This window comes from Sciurus vulgaris, assembly GCF_902686455.1.
Source record: "Sciurus vulgaris genome assembly, chromosome: 11".
Lineage (NCBI taxonomy): Eukaryota > Metazoa > Chordata > Mammalia > Rodentia > Sciuridae > Sciurus > Sciurus vulgaris.
The window spans coordinates 27,257,313-27,274,596 of NC_136472.1; the positions used below are offsets into that span (position 1 = coordinate 27,257,313).

General features: G+C 40.0%; 1 protein-coding gene across 8 annotated transcripts in view; it reads left to right on the plus strand.

The window, feature by feature from the left end:
* AMBRA1 (autophagy and beclin 1 regulator 1) overlaps positions 1 to 17,284 on the plus strand; it is a 173,764-nt gene that overhangs the window by 71,504 nt on the left and 84,976 nt on the right. For 6 of the 8 annotated variants that reach the window (XM_079103398.1, XM_079103397.1, XM_079103399.1 and 3 more), the window contains 3 exons: positions 317 to 493; positions 12,305 to 12,385; positions 13,237 to 13,337. In XM_079103398.1, coding sequence (XP_078959524.1) covers positions 317 to 493; positions 12,305 to 12,385; positions 13,237 to 13,337 — 359 coding nt within the window. The remainder of the gene's footprint in view (positions 1 to 316; positions 494 to 12,304; positions 12,386 to 13,236; positions 13,338 to 17,284) is intronic. The other 2 variants (XM_079103401.1, XM_079103404.1) reach the window with 1 other exon arrangement.

The window sequence follows — 17,284 nt, forward strand, 5'->3', positions numbered from 1 at the left end:
GCACCCTGAGAAGACAGGTCCCTTGAGAAATTAAAAAGAAAGGCCCATTATTAATCCTCTTGGGAATGGGCAGCTTTGATCAGAATATGATTGATTAAACTGCCTATTTGCCTTATCTCAGAACAGAAACACTGGTGATAGTCTGATAAACATATTCTGCGGTACAAACCTCCTGGTGAGTTAAATGTCCTTTATTTTTCATGTATCCAGAGTCTGTCTCAGCAGGGAGATACCATGGGAGAGGTGAATTTACTGTCTTTCACAGTATTCCCCACATTAGTGCTAGTTTGTGTTTGTCCATCTCTGTCTCACTCAGATTATCTCCTGCTGCATACTACGCCCAGAGGATGATCCAGTATCTCTCACGGAGAGACAGTATTCGCCAGCGCTCCATGCGCTATCAACAGAACCGTCTCCGTTCTTCCACCTCTTCTTCCTCAGACAACCAGGGTCCATCAGTAGAGGGAACCGACTTGGAATTTGAGGACTTTGAGTAAGTACATACTCAGCTTGATTTCTTTCCCCTCCTCCCAAGCTGTGAGCGCTTCCAATTTGGCCACTGTCTGAGTGACAGTGGTGAATATTTTTGCTTCGAGCCCCTAAGTTATTATTTATGAGAAACAGCATGGGGTGAAGGACAGAAGGCTCAGATGCCCAGAGCACTGCCACCTCTGGCAGTTTGCTGATTCACTGGAGCCTATGGGAAGAGACAGCCCATTGGACCTCAGGCCAGGGTGTGAGAGGATGGCTGCTGCTTGCCAGGCAACATGTGTATTTTCCTGTTGCATGAACAGTGAAATGCTTCTCCCTCTGTCCACTTAGGGGCAAGTTTGGATGCATTTTGCCAGCAGTAAAGGGAACTGAACTCCTCCATTCCCTTAGCCAGGCGGACTCCTGTAATGACACACGTTCTCCAGTAGATGTTATGATTTTTTAGCACCAGGGTCCATTCAGAAAAACAGTTTACACATACGTGCCAAGGGGATGGGGTGTAACTCAGAGGTAGAATGCCTGCTTAGCATGTTTGAGGCCCTGCGTTTGATCCTCAACACAGCAAACAACAGTGGAAACTAAACCAAGCCAAAAACAAACAAAAAAACCCCAAAACCATTTATGCTGAGGCTCCTGGCACTTAGTGCTATGGAAAATCCTTGATGTCTTTCTGCCAATAATCCTGTGGTGCCTTGGGAGTTAGTGCTGTGGACTGCCTAGCCCTCTTTCCATGCATGCTTGGAAAGTTATGTTACCTCTTAGCAGTGGTGAAATGTGGGGCTCATGCCTGTGAGCTGTATCCTGCCTCGTGACTTGTCCTTCACAATGGAGTTCTGGGTTAGTTTAAAATGTTCTGTTCTCATCTTACCTTCCCTTTCTTCTGCTACCACCTCCTCGCTCTCCCTTTCCTTCCCCCTCGATTTTCCTGTGTCAGACTGCCTCCTTCCTGAGCTCCCCCAGCCCACCTGTGCTCTCACCTCCCTGCTGGCTTCAGCACGACCTGATTTCACATTCCCTTCACCTTTCATGCACTGGCTCACCATTATTTTTTCCCTAGAAGTCTTGTATTATTCTCTAGTTAGTAGTAGTGGGCTAATTTCTCTAATGCCCCTCTGAAAGCCCCTCCCCTGGCTGTTTGCCTTTCTTCTGGGGCTAATGCACACTTTAATTTTGTTTTTAATAGCAGCTGTGGATTAGTCACCTCAACATTAGTAGTCCAGATCTTCTAGTGAAGGATGTTGCTGGCTGGTTGATACTGTTGTACTGTCTGTCCATTCTTTTTCCATCTCCTACCCTCCTTCCCTACTGTAAACTGACTACTGCTTGTGGTTGCTTCTCTTAATTTCTAGTTCTGAGGAGGGAGACAGTGAAAAATTAGGGCATATACTAGCCTATTTTAATTTTTCTCCCCTATTTATCTTCCTTAACTTTGATAACTATAAGGGAAATTAGAAGATTATACAGTCACAATTTATAGTTCTTTCAGGTACAAGAAGCAGGTAAGGTACATACAGCTGAGAATCCTCCTAACAATTGTGACACTATTAAGAGACACTATTCTTTTGTTGGGTTTCCTCACCTCCACAGCATATCGTGCTTCTAATCGTGTGGCCTTATATTGACCTCTCGACTCCTCTTTCATTTGCAAAGTCATAGATTGTTTTGGCATTCTTGAGCTCTTCCCATCAAAGTTCAGTGAGTCTTCTGAAAACCAAGGGGCCATTACTCAGATCCTATCTTTCGTTCCCTCCCATTATACTGAATGAAAAGTATCAGCTATAATACTATGCTTTATATGCTTACAAATTGATAACATATTTGTAGCATATATACTAAAATATCCATTTAATATAATTGTACATCTATATCTAGATAAAGATACAGATTTGAAAACCTTGCTTAGCTGGGCAAGGTGGCATGTGCTTATAATCACTCAGGAGGCAGAGGCAGAGGGATCTCAAATTGAAGGCAAGTTCTTGGCAACTTAGTGAGATCTTATTTCAAATAAAAAATAAGATGGGATGAGCATGCATCCCTGGGTTACATCACCCACTACCACTAAAAATAACATAATATAAAATAAATAAAAAACACCACACACACACACACACACACCACCACCACCACCACCACCACCACCACACATACACACATGCGTGCGCGCGCACTCGCGCCTTGTTTAATCCTCACAGTAACCAAATGATGTAGTTATTTACTGTTGTATTTTCCTAAATGAGGATACTGAAAATTGACCAAATCAGATATGTTTCAGATGAAAGAGAACAGAAACAAGCATATTTAGTGTCCTGCACTTTTATTGTCCTGCAGATCTAAAATCCTTTAAAAATTATATGCAATCATATTTGAGCTCTTTCATAAGCTTGCTGTGGAAATAAGACCATTAAGATTTATTCTCTAGGGAGAATAGCTTTGGAGATTGGTCAACCTCATGTTAAAATTTCTGTTCTCTTATGGTCTGGATTAATGACCATCTTCCCAGGCAGGCATCCTCTCCTGACATTTATCTCTGTCTGTGGTGAAGATTGAGATGGCAGAATCCTTGTGTTTATCAAAATGCATGAACAGGGCATCCAGAAACCTGCTGTCGGCAAGTCTCTCCTGAAGTCCTCAGCAGTTGTCTTTGCATAAAGATATTCACAAGTAAAGATTTGACTGCATGTGACATTGTTGTCTGTCTGTTTGTGAGTTCAGACCACCTAGTAGAATGTCGATGACATATAAGCATAAGGAAAACTTCCTTTTTAATTTTCATTATCCTTTTGGAAAGAGGACAGGTAGCTCATAAAGACCAGATTAAGTGCTGTTTCTAATAGTTGATAAGGCCTGCAAAAGAGGTGGTATGTGTGCCTTTATGACTATTGTTCCAGCTAGCATTGTACCTTTCTTTTTTATCTGTAATTCTGAATCTAATTATAGTCCCAGAATCATCCCGAGCTCATATCCTTGCCCTTCCTGCCTCTTTCCGGAGCTGCCTTGCCTTCTAAGGCAAAGGATACCCTGACCAAAGTCCTTGCTAATGATAGCCAGCACTAGAGATGCTTCAGATTAGATCAACCACAATTATCTTCACCATACATACCAGGCACTGGATAATTATATTCAGCTTCTTAAAAATTGTTGCTAGCACAGAAGAGAACAAACCCTTCATTCCCAGTTGTGACACTGGACTTTACTTTGGGCTTTTGCCTGGGAAAAACATCTCAGTGAGAATTCTAGTCTTTCAGCCCTAAGATTAAGTCTCTTTAGATTGATTTATTTTCTTCCCTTTTTAAATTTATCTGATTTTGGGCTGTGGTTGTGGCTTAGTGGTAGAATGCTTGCCTAGCATGTGTGAGGCATTGGGTTCGATCCTTAGCACTACATAAAAATAAATAAATAAAATAAATGTATTATGTTCATCTAAAACCAAAAAGTTTTTTTAAAATTATCTGATTCCATATGGGTCTGCTTTACGCAGAAATCCATATGGCCATCAAATACACAAAGATGTGTAGTGTTGAGTGTGCCTTCTTTCTGGGTGCCAGAGATGAGTTCTGGTTTCTTCTTTTGGCATGGTATGTTCTAGCAGTAATACACATGTACAGAGGAGCCTCCTACATCAGGAGCTTCTTTCTCATTCTTTTTGTTTTTGAGGTGGGATCTTGCACTGTTGCTAAGGCTGTTCTGAAACTCATGGGCTTGCCTACAACCGCACCACCCTGAATGTGCCTGATCTTGTCTGAAACTCATGACTCAAGTGATCCACCCACCTCAGCCTCCTGATAGTTGGCACTACAGGTTTGTGCCACATTGCCTAGCTGAGCTTCTCCTTCTTTGGTGCCCTTGCTAGACATGTTCTTGTAAGTAAGTCATTAACAGGTCTGCTTGGTGCATGATGTCACTGAGGAGAGTTCTGAAGACTGTCAGCTTTGACATCTGATTGTGTGTGGCATAGGGGAAGTTTCTTGCCTTTAATTTATTAATATTTTTCATCTTCCTTTTTGGTATAATGGAAATTTAGTTTAGCCATGGCAAAGAAAAATACGTTAGATACCAGATAACACTCCTCTTATTATCAAGTGATAATCCTGATGGTTTTGTGAGATTCATATATTTACTTCATGTTCTCCTGGTTAGAAATTTGGCAGATTGAAGCCACATGTCCTTTGTAGTACTTGTTCATACCCTCTGTTCTGAGCCTGGGATTTCCAGGACTTCTGTAGGACTCAGTGACTAGCCTCTAATAAATACATGACTTATAGCCAAGAAATGAAAGGGTAACTTTTGGCATCTGCAGTCTTCTGAGGGAGATGTCATTTACTTCATTTTGAAATGGAGTTGCCTTTGTCTCTGCCTTTGACATATAAACTGTGGACTCCGAATTTAGAAGTTTAAGAAACTCAACATTGTAAAATTTTTATTCTCTCTGTAGACTGGAACCTGCTCATTAGGGATCTGCCAGTTATCTACATTTGTTGAGTGGTGATTTTAATACTTTAAAAAATTTTTTGTAGCAGTATTGGGATGCAACCTAGGACTTTGCACATGTGAGCTTCATTCCCAGTTTTTTTTCATTTTTTTATTTTAAGATAGGGTCTTGCTGAGTCGCTAGACTGGCCTGTGATCCTCCTGCCTCAGCCTCCCAAGTAGCTGGGATTATAGGAATGTAATATACCCAGCTTTAGAATTAATTCTATTTTCTTTTTAAATTCTTTTTAGTTATGACAGTAGAGTATATTTTGATATATTTATATAAACATGGAGTACATCTTATTCTAATTAGGATCCCAGTCTTGTGGCTGTACACAGAATTAATTCTTAATGTGAGATGAGATTAAAAGAAAAATTTTTTCCTATTTGCCAGAGATTTTTTGAAATTTCACTTACTTGGGTTTTGTAGTGGTTGATTATTTTTGTAAAGTAGGCTTATAAAAGGAAAGGCATAAATCTTAAAATAGGCCCTTTTTGTAGCTACACTGAGGGGAAGGGCAAGTAGATGCCTACTTATAGAAATGTGTAACAGAATGGAATGTTTTGGGGATCTTCTTATTAGTAGGTATGGCTAAAGGCTAAGATCTTCACAGAGGCAGTCCCTGAGTTGACATGACACAGATGTTAACATGTTTGATGCGACTTGCAAAGAAGGTGAACTTTATTTTGTAGGATAGAGGGAGTTGTTGAAGTGTTTAATCTGTGTAATAACATGGCCAGAAACATCTGAAAAGGTAGACTGTAATAAGTTACCACTGAAGTACTGGATACCTTTGCATGAAGAAGAGAGAATTTGAAGAAATGTGAGCAGACTTCGTGGATTTGAACTAGAGTGTAAAGACTATAGGACTTTGCAAGATGGAGAGGTGAGGAGAATGGTTGTAAGCATGGAGTTTCTAGATAAATGGAGGAACCCAAGCATAAGCCCAGAGACTGAAGGTTTATAGGGTTTATTCAGGAACCCTAAATAGAACTGTGAGTATTGGTAGTAGAAGAGAGATCGGAGGGCATGAAATGCCTGGCTGAGATGTTTGGTCTTTCTGTTTACTGCACTGGGGCTGCAGGAGCAGCCATTGTACTTTAGGCACTGACTCTAATAGCACTGGTTTAAATGACTGGCTGAGGCAGGTGTTGTGATGCAGGAGAGCCAGAGAGAGAACAACTGGCATAGGGCATTTGATGGTTGAATTTTAAGTATTAGGTCCTAGAATCCTTGTGTTTTCTTAGAGTGGGGCCTGTTTGTGGATGTTCTGAGTTCAGTCATCTCACATCTCACATCTCACACCTCACATCTCGCTTCCCACTTCCCACTTCTCCAAATGAAATTCTACCCAAGTCCTTTTCCATATTCTTATTGGAGCCAGTTTTGAACTAAGTTTGTAAATTCACAGGTGACTCCCAGAGCAGCAGTGATTCGATGTAGGCTCTCTTATCAATGCCTGTTAGCCATATTGTTTGGGTACAAGTCTTGGCTGAGCCTGTATCTTCTCATTGGATTTTGAACAGATCTTTTTTCCACATAGGCCTCTTGTCTGATCTGTTAAATGAGATTAAATGTCATCTGAAGTTTCTTGTCCTAATGTTCTTGGATCTTTGTTGGTATTGACTACTATAGGAGTGTTTCCCTTATACTCAGAAAAGATGGATAAAAGTGAAAAGACTCAGGAAAGTGAGATATTCTAAGTGTTAGGAAGTAGGCTAACAGGTACTTTTCAAGCCTCAATGTTTATACAATATGTATCCAGGCCAGTGCAGTGGTGCATGCCTATAATCCTGGCAAGGATTGGAAGGCTGAGGCAGGAGAATCACAAGTTAAGGCTAACCTCAAAATAAGAAATAAAAAGGACTAAGGATGTAGCTCAGTGGCAAAGAGCTCCTGGGTTCAATCCCCAGTACCAAACTTGAATGTTATTATAGTTCTTTATCATGGATTTTGACCTGTTGATTAGAAATATATAATATTGCTTAACAGCTTTAGCATTAGTACTCTTTCTGGACAAATAAAATATATATAAATATTTGTTTGGGGGAATGTAGAAAAAGAGAAGTAAAAGAAAGTGGAATATGTCTGGGTTGTGCCTGGGCTTAAAATGGGAAAATACAGAAGGGAAGAATTAAACAGCCAGGAAGTGTGGGGAAGAATACATAACCACTTAGATTTATATGTTTTTTATCAGAAAATGCATAATATGAATATGGATTTGCATAACGTAGGCGATGAAATTAAAAGGTAGAAAGAATAAGGGAGGAGAGGAATTTGTAAGTGATAATTATCTCTTATATTACTATTCCTTGGAGGAAAATGAAGGCTCTGCAGTTCCAGGTCGGTTGTTAAGTATCTTCTGTCAATAATTTCCACTGGGACTATGCCTTTTTCCCCAGAAATCGAAGCTCTTGCTTAAGTGTAACATCCTTGGACAGAGACTGGGGCCTCAGTTTCTAATAGCACCAAATAAGGAAGGGACTTGACCAAGATCTTGTGCCCACCAGGTGCAGGAATACTACCTGGAGATTGGGTAGACAGAGTAGCAGAGGGAAAACAAGGGTTTTTAAAATGGTCTAATTTTCAGCAACATCAACTGTGTGCTGTAAGAAGAGAATGGCCTTTTGAGCTTCTTGACACAAGAGATTCCTTTATAAAAGCTCAAGTCAGAGTCGTTTGTCACTGAGGAGCAATGACAACTTGACTGTCTGGTCAGGACTCAGACAGCAGTCTGTAGGTGTATTTTTCATTCCTTTAAATTAACAGCCTCTCTCTGAGGCAATTAACCCTGGTCATTTAGGAAAGAGGTGCTGTTGTGTTTCTCCCTTGTTCTGAAGATGCCTCGTCTTTTATTCAACACTTGTCTTGGAAACTTGATTGTTTGAAGTGCGTTTTTTCCTTGTAAAATCATTTACAAAAAGATTTTAGTTTTTTCCCCCTCTCTTTCCCAAATACCCCTCTGAGAGTTAATCAGAGATGCACAGAGTTCAACAACTGGGAAAGCCATTAATAACCCAGCTAGCTTCTATCCTGCTGACTTTAAGGCAGTTTCTGGCTGTTAAAACTGATGAGGATTTCTCTGGTGTTTCCCTGAAAGTACTCCTCTTGTGTTGGACGAGCTTTGCACAATCTGTTCTTCACTTTTTAAAGCCCCCCCCACTTTCCCACAAAAAGGGTATTGGCTGTATTGTTGAAGCCCAGTATTTAGCACCCTCCACTCTCTGGGTCCATCTTTCCCCCATTACTCATCTGGCAAACACGTTCTGGTCCATTCACATTCAATCTCCACCTGACTTAATTTGTATCATTCTGTTTGTGGATCCTTGCTTTATGTTGACCACTGACACGCATGGCAGACTCTTTAAGTTTTTTGACTACATCATTGTTTTAAGAACTTTTAGTTCATTTGGTCTTTTTTTGAAATTCTTAACCATTGTCCTTCTCCCCTTTCTTTAGCTCTCTTCTCACATCTCCTGTTTATTGAAATCTGTTTCCTAATTTCAGCTTCTTATCTGTGATTCCTCCTTGTCTTGTAGACAGAATCTGAAAGTCTTAGTTATCTTTTCAATTCTAGGTTATTGGGAGCTGTGCCTTTGGCCTGGAATTTTAGTGTCCTGGTACTCAAACTGTACTTTTTACTTCTTGTTTTCTGCCTTGCCCTTTGGTTGAGCATTCTGACCTTTGCCACCTCACCCTGTCGTTTGTAAGGTTTTTCTGGGCAGGGAGTGAGCGAGCTGTTTGGGCTGTTTTCTTACAGAAGCTGTTTCCTTCTCCCCGAGGCAGCATCTCATTTGTGTGTTTACAGCATTTCCTGTCTTCCTAATAAGTCTGGTTCCTGTCCTGTCATTTCTCTTTCTTTGCTACAGTCTTAGCATTTTAATTTGAAGACTTCTCTGCATTACTGAGTTGCCACTTAACTCTTACTTTTCTATCCTTAGCCAAGATGTCAAGCTGTGTACCAGCGCAGGCACTGCCACTTGGTATTTTTGCGCCTTTAAAAAAATTTTTTTTAAATTATTTTTTAAGGTTTCTTGCAGTGCTGAGGATGGAACCCAGGGCTTCACACATGCTGAGCAAGTGCTCAACCACTGAGTGACACTTCCAGCCTCTATTATGTTTTGTTGTTCTTTCATGGTTCTTTGCGTCTGAGAATTTGGTTGTGTCTGAACCAGAACCAGCTGATCTGTCTTATTTTTGTTTTATATCCTCTAGTAATTATGAACACTTTTAAGTCATTACCTCTAGTCACATTTTAGTCCCCTTTCCCTTCCAATTTTTTATTGTGGTAAAATTCATATAATATAAACTATTATTTGAATCCCCTGTCTTTAAAAAAAAAAAATGAACAAAGAAGCCAGGCATAGTAATGCATCCCTGTAATCCCAGGGACTTGTAGGGCTGAGGCAGGAGGATCACAAGTTCCAGGCCTGCCTGGGTAACTTGGACCTTGTCTCAAAATAAAAATTAAAAAAGGCTGGGGATGTAGCTCAGTGGTAGAGCTCAACTGGTTCAATCTCTAGTACTGTACCTCCCCTGCCACCCACCCCCCAAATAAATGGAGGAAGAAAATGAATCAGAAAGAAGTTGATTGTTTTTAGGTTTTAATAACAACAAAAAGGGATTTGTGATGCATGTCATAGGTGTTCACATTTTTTGCCAACTCTCGTGTTCGTCCATTGTTCTAAGTTGTCTCCCTGGGTCCTTTCTCCAAGCTTTGTCATCTTTGGATGTTGGCAGCTCATCAGTCCTGCCTAGTGCACTGGTGTCTCCTTCCTTGTTTACCCTTCATGCCTACTAATACCCGATAGAGTGTTCTTTGTTGCCCAGAAGGAGGTGGAACTTGTACTTGCAGGAGCAAATTGCCAGCTCCATAATGTGATTCTGTGAAGGCCAGCTCTCTCCCAGAGCTGTAGAGTAATTGGATTTGCCCCATGAAGCTTCTTTCTAGTTTAGTTTTTATCTTCTTGAGGCTTAGGGGCCTCTGCCTTTTTTCCTCCTTAGAACCCTTTTTTCCTCTTCATTTTTAATTGATGCATTATAGCTGTACATAATGATGGGATTTGTTGTTACATATGCATACATGTGCCCAAGATAACAATATAATTTGGTCAATATCACTACTCTGTACTTCTTCCCCCCACCCTCTCACTCCCCCGGTCTCTTTTCTCCATAGAGAATCTCCCTTTGATTTTCATGAGCTTCCACCTGCTCCAATCTTTCTTTTTCCTCTCTAGCTTCCACATGTGAGACAAAACATAATGATGTTTGACCTGAGTTTGGCTTACTTTGGTTAATATAATGGTCTCTAGTTTCATCCATTTTCCTATAAATGACATAATTTCATTTTTCTTTAGGCTGAATAAAACTTCATTGTTTTATAAATATATACCACATTTTCTTTATCCATTCATGGACACCTAGGCTGGTTTCATAGTTTGCTCTTGTGAATTGTGCAGCTAATAAACATGGGTATGCATGTATCTTTATAGCTATAGTGGTATAGCTGGTCCCATACATAGTCTTTTAAGGAATCTCCATACTGATTTCCATAGTGATTGTACACATAGGGATTGTTACAATCCCAACCAACAGTGTAAAATTGCTGCTTTTTCTCCACATCCTCTCCAGCTTTTGTTATTGTTTGTAGTCTTAATGACTTCCATTCTGACTGGTATGAAATCTTAGTGTAGTTTTGATTTGCTTTTCTTAGGACACTTTTTAACTTCAAAAGCTTTCCTAATTCCTCTCATGATAATTGGTTGTGCCCATTGGTAACTTTTAAATATACAATAATATAAAGCCATCATGAATTCAGTTGTACTTTTAAATGAATTGGTGTTTTAACTGATCATAACTGGATTCTGCATATCTTTGAAAAACAATAGTATGTTTAATTTGGGAGTGATCTTATGTGTTTGATATTGTGTATGTGTAATAATTTGGGGGCTCTGCAGAAATTGCATTCTGTTGGTCAGAGACTTCTGATCTCATTTTTTATACTTCCTTTTTACTTTCTATGTAGTCTTATCTCTCCTTTTGTTTACAAAGTTTCAAGTCAAAGGAATATGACAACTTAACAAAAACAATAGTGTGCTTTCTCTTTGGGGAAAATAAAAACCAAATACTTTTAATGGTTCAGCTTTCAATATACTTAGTATTGATTCCTCTTAATGCTCAGCAGCCAGTTCTACCAAGATGAAAAAACCTCTTCCTCGGCATTTGTTTCTGGTTTGTACATCTCCCAGTGGTCCACTTAAAAGAGTGTTGCCTTCACTTTGGTTCCAGGGCCAATTTGAAGATTATCTCATTGATTTGAAGATAATCCAAAGGGAGAATTTAAAAAATGTCCCAGATCAAGCTTTCAGGGGGTCAGTTATTTTGTAGAGTTGTTTAAGCAGCTAATTAACTGCTCTGTCCAACCAGTGCCCTTTGGCTTATTGTTCCTTTGATGCATTGGAAACTAAGCCACGTGAAGTTCCTTTCCTCTCTTTTCTTGTAGGAAGCAGTGAAATGTAACAGAAAGATTCAGATCTTCCTTGAATCTTGCCTCACCCTCTTAGTAGCTGTGTGAATTTGGGTATTCATCTATCTGGTTCTTAGTTTTCTTATCTGTAAAACAGAACTAATAATACCTCATGCGATAGCTAGAAAGATTAAGTGGAATAAAGTGTTAATAACCACAGTGTAGGAACTTAGTAGACAATAAATGGTGGTTATTACTATTGTTTTAATAGTCCATAAAGAAAACAGATTGTTTTTACTCAAATGACGTGGCTTAGGATTGCATTTTCTGATAGTGTCTATTATTATCATATTTTTCAGTCTTTCAAAAGCTAACTGGTTTTGTTATTGTGCTATTTTTTTCCTTTTACTTGTCACTGATTTTTCTACACAGGGATCCAAATAGATTCATTTGAAGATGACCATTTGCCAAATGATACTGGTAGGAGGAATTTTTCTTCCTTCAGGATCCCCAAAGCCAGTTTTTTCTTCGTGTCTTTCAATTCAGAAAAATGTTTATATATATATATATATTCCAGATCCTAAGACTTAAACTTGACTTTAATTTCAAATGCTGCAGTGTTCAGAGACCACATTAACTCATGAAAAATTCTCTTCTTCCTGAACTGTTAGTAAATTCCCATAGAGATTTTACTGAGGTAGTCCAGAAATATGGTATAATAATGTACCACCCAAATTAATGAACCACCAGATCACTGATTTCTGTGAGCTCATCTCTAAGAACAGGAATTTAGTTTGGGGGATTCTTGTCTTTTGGGCTGGTGGGTAATTCTGTCTTAGTGACTTTCTTATGTGTAGTCTTTTTCTTTTCCCCAGGGACAATGGTGATAGATCCAGGCACCGAGCTCCTCGCAATGCCCGTATGTCTGCACCTTCGCTTGGACGCTTTGTCCCAAGGTAAGAGTTAGGTTGTTGGGAATAGAGGGAGCCTTTATGAGAGCTAGGATTTAGTTTTAAACCTGCTTTGGGTCTTTGTATTATCCCTATCTTTAATTATTTCCTAGTGGGTCTATATACTCTAGCCCTGTCACCTGAAGACTTGGTAGATTATTAGCTACAGTGAAAATAGATAGAAAAATGGCATTGAAGTTGGGCACAGTGGTACATGCCTTGTAATCTCAACAACTTAGCAGCCTGAGACAAGAAGACCCCTAGTTTAAGTCCAGCCTGGGAAACTTAGTGAGATCCTGTCTTGAAATAAAAAGTGAAAAGGACTGTTGATGCAGTTCAGTGGTAGAACCTCCCTGGGTTCATTCTCCAGTTCCACAGAAGAAGAACAAGAAGAGGCATTGGGAATGTTTTGTTCAAAGATTGAATCCTTGGGTGGAGGGGCTTTACTTTAGAGGGGCAGGAAAGAAATGTAATTTGTCCAAGGCCAGATCCTGGGACTTTTGTTGTGTTTTTGTAGTACTGGGAATTGAGTTCAGGGTCTTACCCCTGCCAGGCAAGCATTCTACTACTGAGCAACATCCCCATCCCATATAAAAAATTTTTTTGAGACAGTATCTCACTGAGTTGCCCAGGCTGACCTCGAATGTGTGGTCCTCCTGCTTAAGCCTGTTGAGTTCCTAGGATTAAGGCATGCATCACCACACCTAATGATCCTTAGAATTCTTGCACATTTCTGGGCTTCTGTGGAATCCTTTGGATCAGTATGTCCCTTAGCCTAGATTTTTGAGTGTAGATAGTATTGCCTTTGTTTCATTCTAGTCTTTAATTGGCTTTTCACACATGATTTCTTCTTATAGACGTTTTTTGTTGCCTGAGTACCTGCCTTATGCTGGGATTTTTCATGAACGTGGACAGCCTGGTTTGGCTACTCACTCTTCTGTTAATAGGGTCCTGGCAGGTAAGGAAATGTATGTTTGGATTTTGAAATTGTGAAGGGGCAGGGAGCCAGATGAAGCTTCTCCTGCCTGTGTAGGTATGATGGTATCTCGTCATATTACTAAAAACTGTTGTGGGTTCTATACCCAGTTCCTTACTTTCAGGCAAGAATCAGGGTTGAGGAAAACCATTTATTTCTCTTGCCTATTCCTACCTCCTTCAGACATTTTTGTTATTAAAAGAAGAAGAAAGAAAAAAAAAAAGAAATTGTTTAAACCACTTGTTTTTTAATTCAACAATTAAATCCTAGCCATGTTTTTAATTGAATGATGAAGATATTTTGTTCATGTTTTGGTTGGTGAGATCCTCATGATCCAGACCCTGTGATTTAATTAGGAGCTTAATGTACACCTCTCCAACCCTTTGCTATTGCCAGCACATGGAGTTTCCGGGCACTGTGGAATCTTCTGAGGAAGGAGGAGGGGAACAGACCCATGAAGCTGACTCAGAACTCTCCACAGAATAGAAAATGGGCTGGGTAAGCCCTGATGAGGCAGTTTTTTTGTTTGTTTGTTTGTTTTTATTTTTGTTTTTGTTTTTTAAAGATATTTTTCATGTATATTTTTAGTTGTATGTGAACACAATATCTTTGTTTATTTATTTTTATGTGGTGCTGAGGATTGAACCCAGTGCCTCACAGCAAGCGCTATACCACTGAGCTAGAGCCCCAGCGATGAGGCAGTTTTATGATGACTGAATTGCTTAGTGACCAATATTTTCAGCTCTGAGGTATGATGTGACCAAGCTCTCAGATATGGTGAGAGCATCAGCTTTCAAGAAAGTTTCCAGAGAAGGAAACAAAGCAGAATTCTATTTTTGTATGTGTGACAAAGGTTGTTTCCCCATCACACTCTACCCCGACTCCTATTTCCACTGCCAGCTTATAAATTTATGTATGCAGAGGCAAAAAGGAATAAAAATCAGCCCCATTTAGGAATATCTTTAATAAGCATCTTATTAGAAATTTTGAAATGACATTCTGGTATGGAAACCTAGGCCATGTGGTAGTTTAAAGGCAAGAGAGACAGTGGCACTGTCAGGCTGGGAAAATGTCGCAGGCTTTTTTTGTGGGGGGATTTTACCACGCTGCTATGACAGCTGGCAGGCAGCTGTCGGAATCTGGACTCCCTGAAGTAGTATCCTTGACCCAACCTCAAGGCCAAGAAATCCCAGAAACCTTAGGGGGCTTCTCTGCTGTACATCAGTACTTCACAGGCCCTGGCTCAATAAGGGAACAGACTGTACTGCAATCTCCTGACAGTCTTGTCTGAGGAGGGCTCTGGCCCTAGTTGTTAAATAGACTCTGTGGCCTTGTTCCTCTCCTTGCCTGGCACTGCTCTGTGGCTTGGCTGAAGGCATGTAGAAGCTCCTTGCTGGCAGATAATCACTTGCTGCCAGACAGTAATACTACAGAGATCTTCTCCACCCTTCTTTGTTTCAGACATCTGCCTCCACCACCCCCAACAGCACCTCCTGCTCCTCTACTGCCGGCAAATCTCTGTTTTCTTGGCATTTAGCTTTTTTGGAACAGCTGTATGTTGTTTTTTTCCTCCTCCAGTAGCTCTTATCTCTATTTCCTATTCCCTGCTTTATGACCAGTGGTCTGACCCCAAGTGGCCTAATTGCACTTACGGATTTCTTTAGAAATATGGGCTGTGTTCTAGCAGCAGTTGTTTACAGATGTGGAATTTACTGAGAAAAGTTCTCTATCAAATGATGCTAAATGCCACTAGCAAAATGAAATCATTCTTGAGTTAAATTAACAGATGGTTTTTATTCACAATTAAACCAATTTCTCTTATTTTCTCAAGATTCATCTTAAGAGTATTGGTCTTTCCTTTAAAGCTGCCATCATTTGTAAATATTTGGACCTAGCACTTGGCTTTGTACTCAGTAGTATTTTAAGTGCTTTACACGTATTTCTTTTATTCAGTTTTATTTTAAAAATTAATATTATTATTTTTTGTGATGGGGGCTCTCACTGTTGTCCCAGCTAGCCTAGAACTTGCTATCCTTGAACTTGCTATCCTCCTGCCTTAACCTTCAAGTAACTGAGATTACAGGAATGTGCCACCACACCCAGCTCACATTATTTCATTTCTATGAAAGGAGTGCTATTTCCTCCAGTGGAGGAAACTTTTAACTTGCCCACAGTGATGCTGGTAGGAAGTAGAGGAGCCAGAAATGGGCCCAGCAGTAGACTTCAGGGCATGTAGTCTAAGCCACTTTCCTGGTCTGCCCAATCACAGCTGTTTTAAAGAACAAAACATCAAAATAGAATTCCTTTTTTAGGACCTTTATCTAAAACAAAGAACGAACTTCCAGGGAACTTATCTGATCTTCAGGGTTTTTCTTATTCAATTTTTCCATTTTATGTGGTACCAGGACATGACTTTTTACAACCAAGTGGTGCTTACTGAAGAAAATTTTATACTGTAACAGCCCTTTCCCCAAGCCTTCTTGTCCCCCTGAATACAGATGTTTTGCTTTTTATTAAACTTACTTGTGATCATGTATTTGAGCTATTGTAATAATGGCTTTCAAAGTGAAAGAGAAATTGGCCTTTTAGCAGTAAGCACTCCCAATTTTCCTGGAAAGGCACTTTCTCTTGTATGATTGGAATGAGATTGTGATGGTCCCAGAACAATTATATTCAGCAAGTATTTATTCTTCAGCAGTTATGTGCCAGGCTCTGTTCTGGGCTAGCAGGGTAAATAAGATGGACATGATCCCTGCTCTGAATCTCTGTGGCAGGCCATACCTTAATTTTGCTGTTTAGTTCTTGGCTCCAGACATAAGTGAAACCTTTTTATGGTGAGTGGCTTTTTGCAGGGGTGAAGCATGGACATTTGGCAGATCTGGAGGGACAAAGCAGACATTCACCTGCAGTTTTAGGAGGTCTGACCATTACTTTGGTGGCTTCAATGATTCTCCTGTGAATCCTAATCAAAGCTATTCAGAAACATCAGCAAAAATGGATATGTAGAAAATTAAGATCCTTTCAGTCTGCTTTCTCCCTCAAGACCTGGGAATGATAACAGAGAACAGAAGCTACTGCACTGGAATTCTAATAGTGTGTTAAACTCCATCCCTTCTCCCTTATTGTGGTGCCTTCTCCACAGTTCTGTGGATTGCTGGTGTCCTCCAGCCTCCCATCAACCCAGGTTCAGACTCTGAATCCATACTTAAAGAGGTGTAAATACATCTAACACTGCTACTCTACCAGGTACATTTTTGGGGAAACAGGCAGAAGTCTAGGAAGCTCCCCCTGCTGACTTTTAAGCAAAGTCTAGTTCTGTATAGTGACAGCAACTGAAATGAAGGAAATAAAGCCAAGGACTACCAGCAGTGGACCAGGTACTATCCTAAGTGTTCTGCTTTAATCATTGCATCAACCCTGTGAGGCAAGTGGTTGAGTTTCCATTTTCCAGGGAAGAAAACAGGTTCACAGAAGTTATGTCACTTGCCCATTAATACCATGAGAGGCTGTCTCTCTTCCTTTCCCTGCCCTGTATTAAACAGAAGACCTTGTACCAGGCAAGTGCTCTACCACTGAGCTACATCTCTATCTCAGACTTGGAACTTAAACCATGTCTGCCTGACTCATAAAACCTCTTATTCTATCTTCTCTGCTGTTTTACTTATTCAAGTAGGGAGTATCTGCCAAAAGGTTCTTAATCTTATAATATTTTTATGCATGTTTGAGGCTTCATAAAAGTGAAATGAGAAATCCTGACATTTGACAGCCTCCTGATAATTACTGAAAGAACAAAAATCTTCTGAGGGATAGCAACCTGGGTAATTTAGGATATTAGTTATCTGTCCTGCATAATTTTTTTGACTTTCATCCTAATGAGCATCTGTTCCTGGCAGATGTGGTCCTGATGTACTTAATTTACTATTTTGATT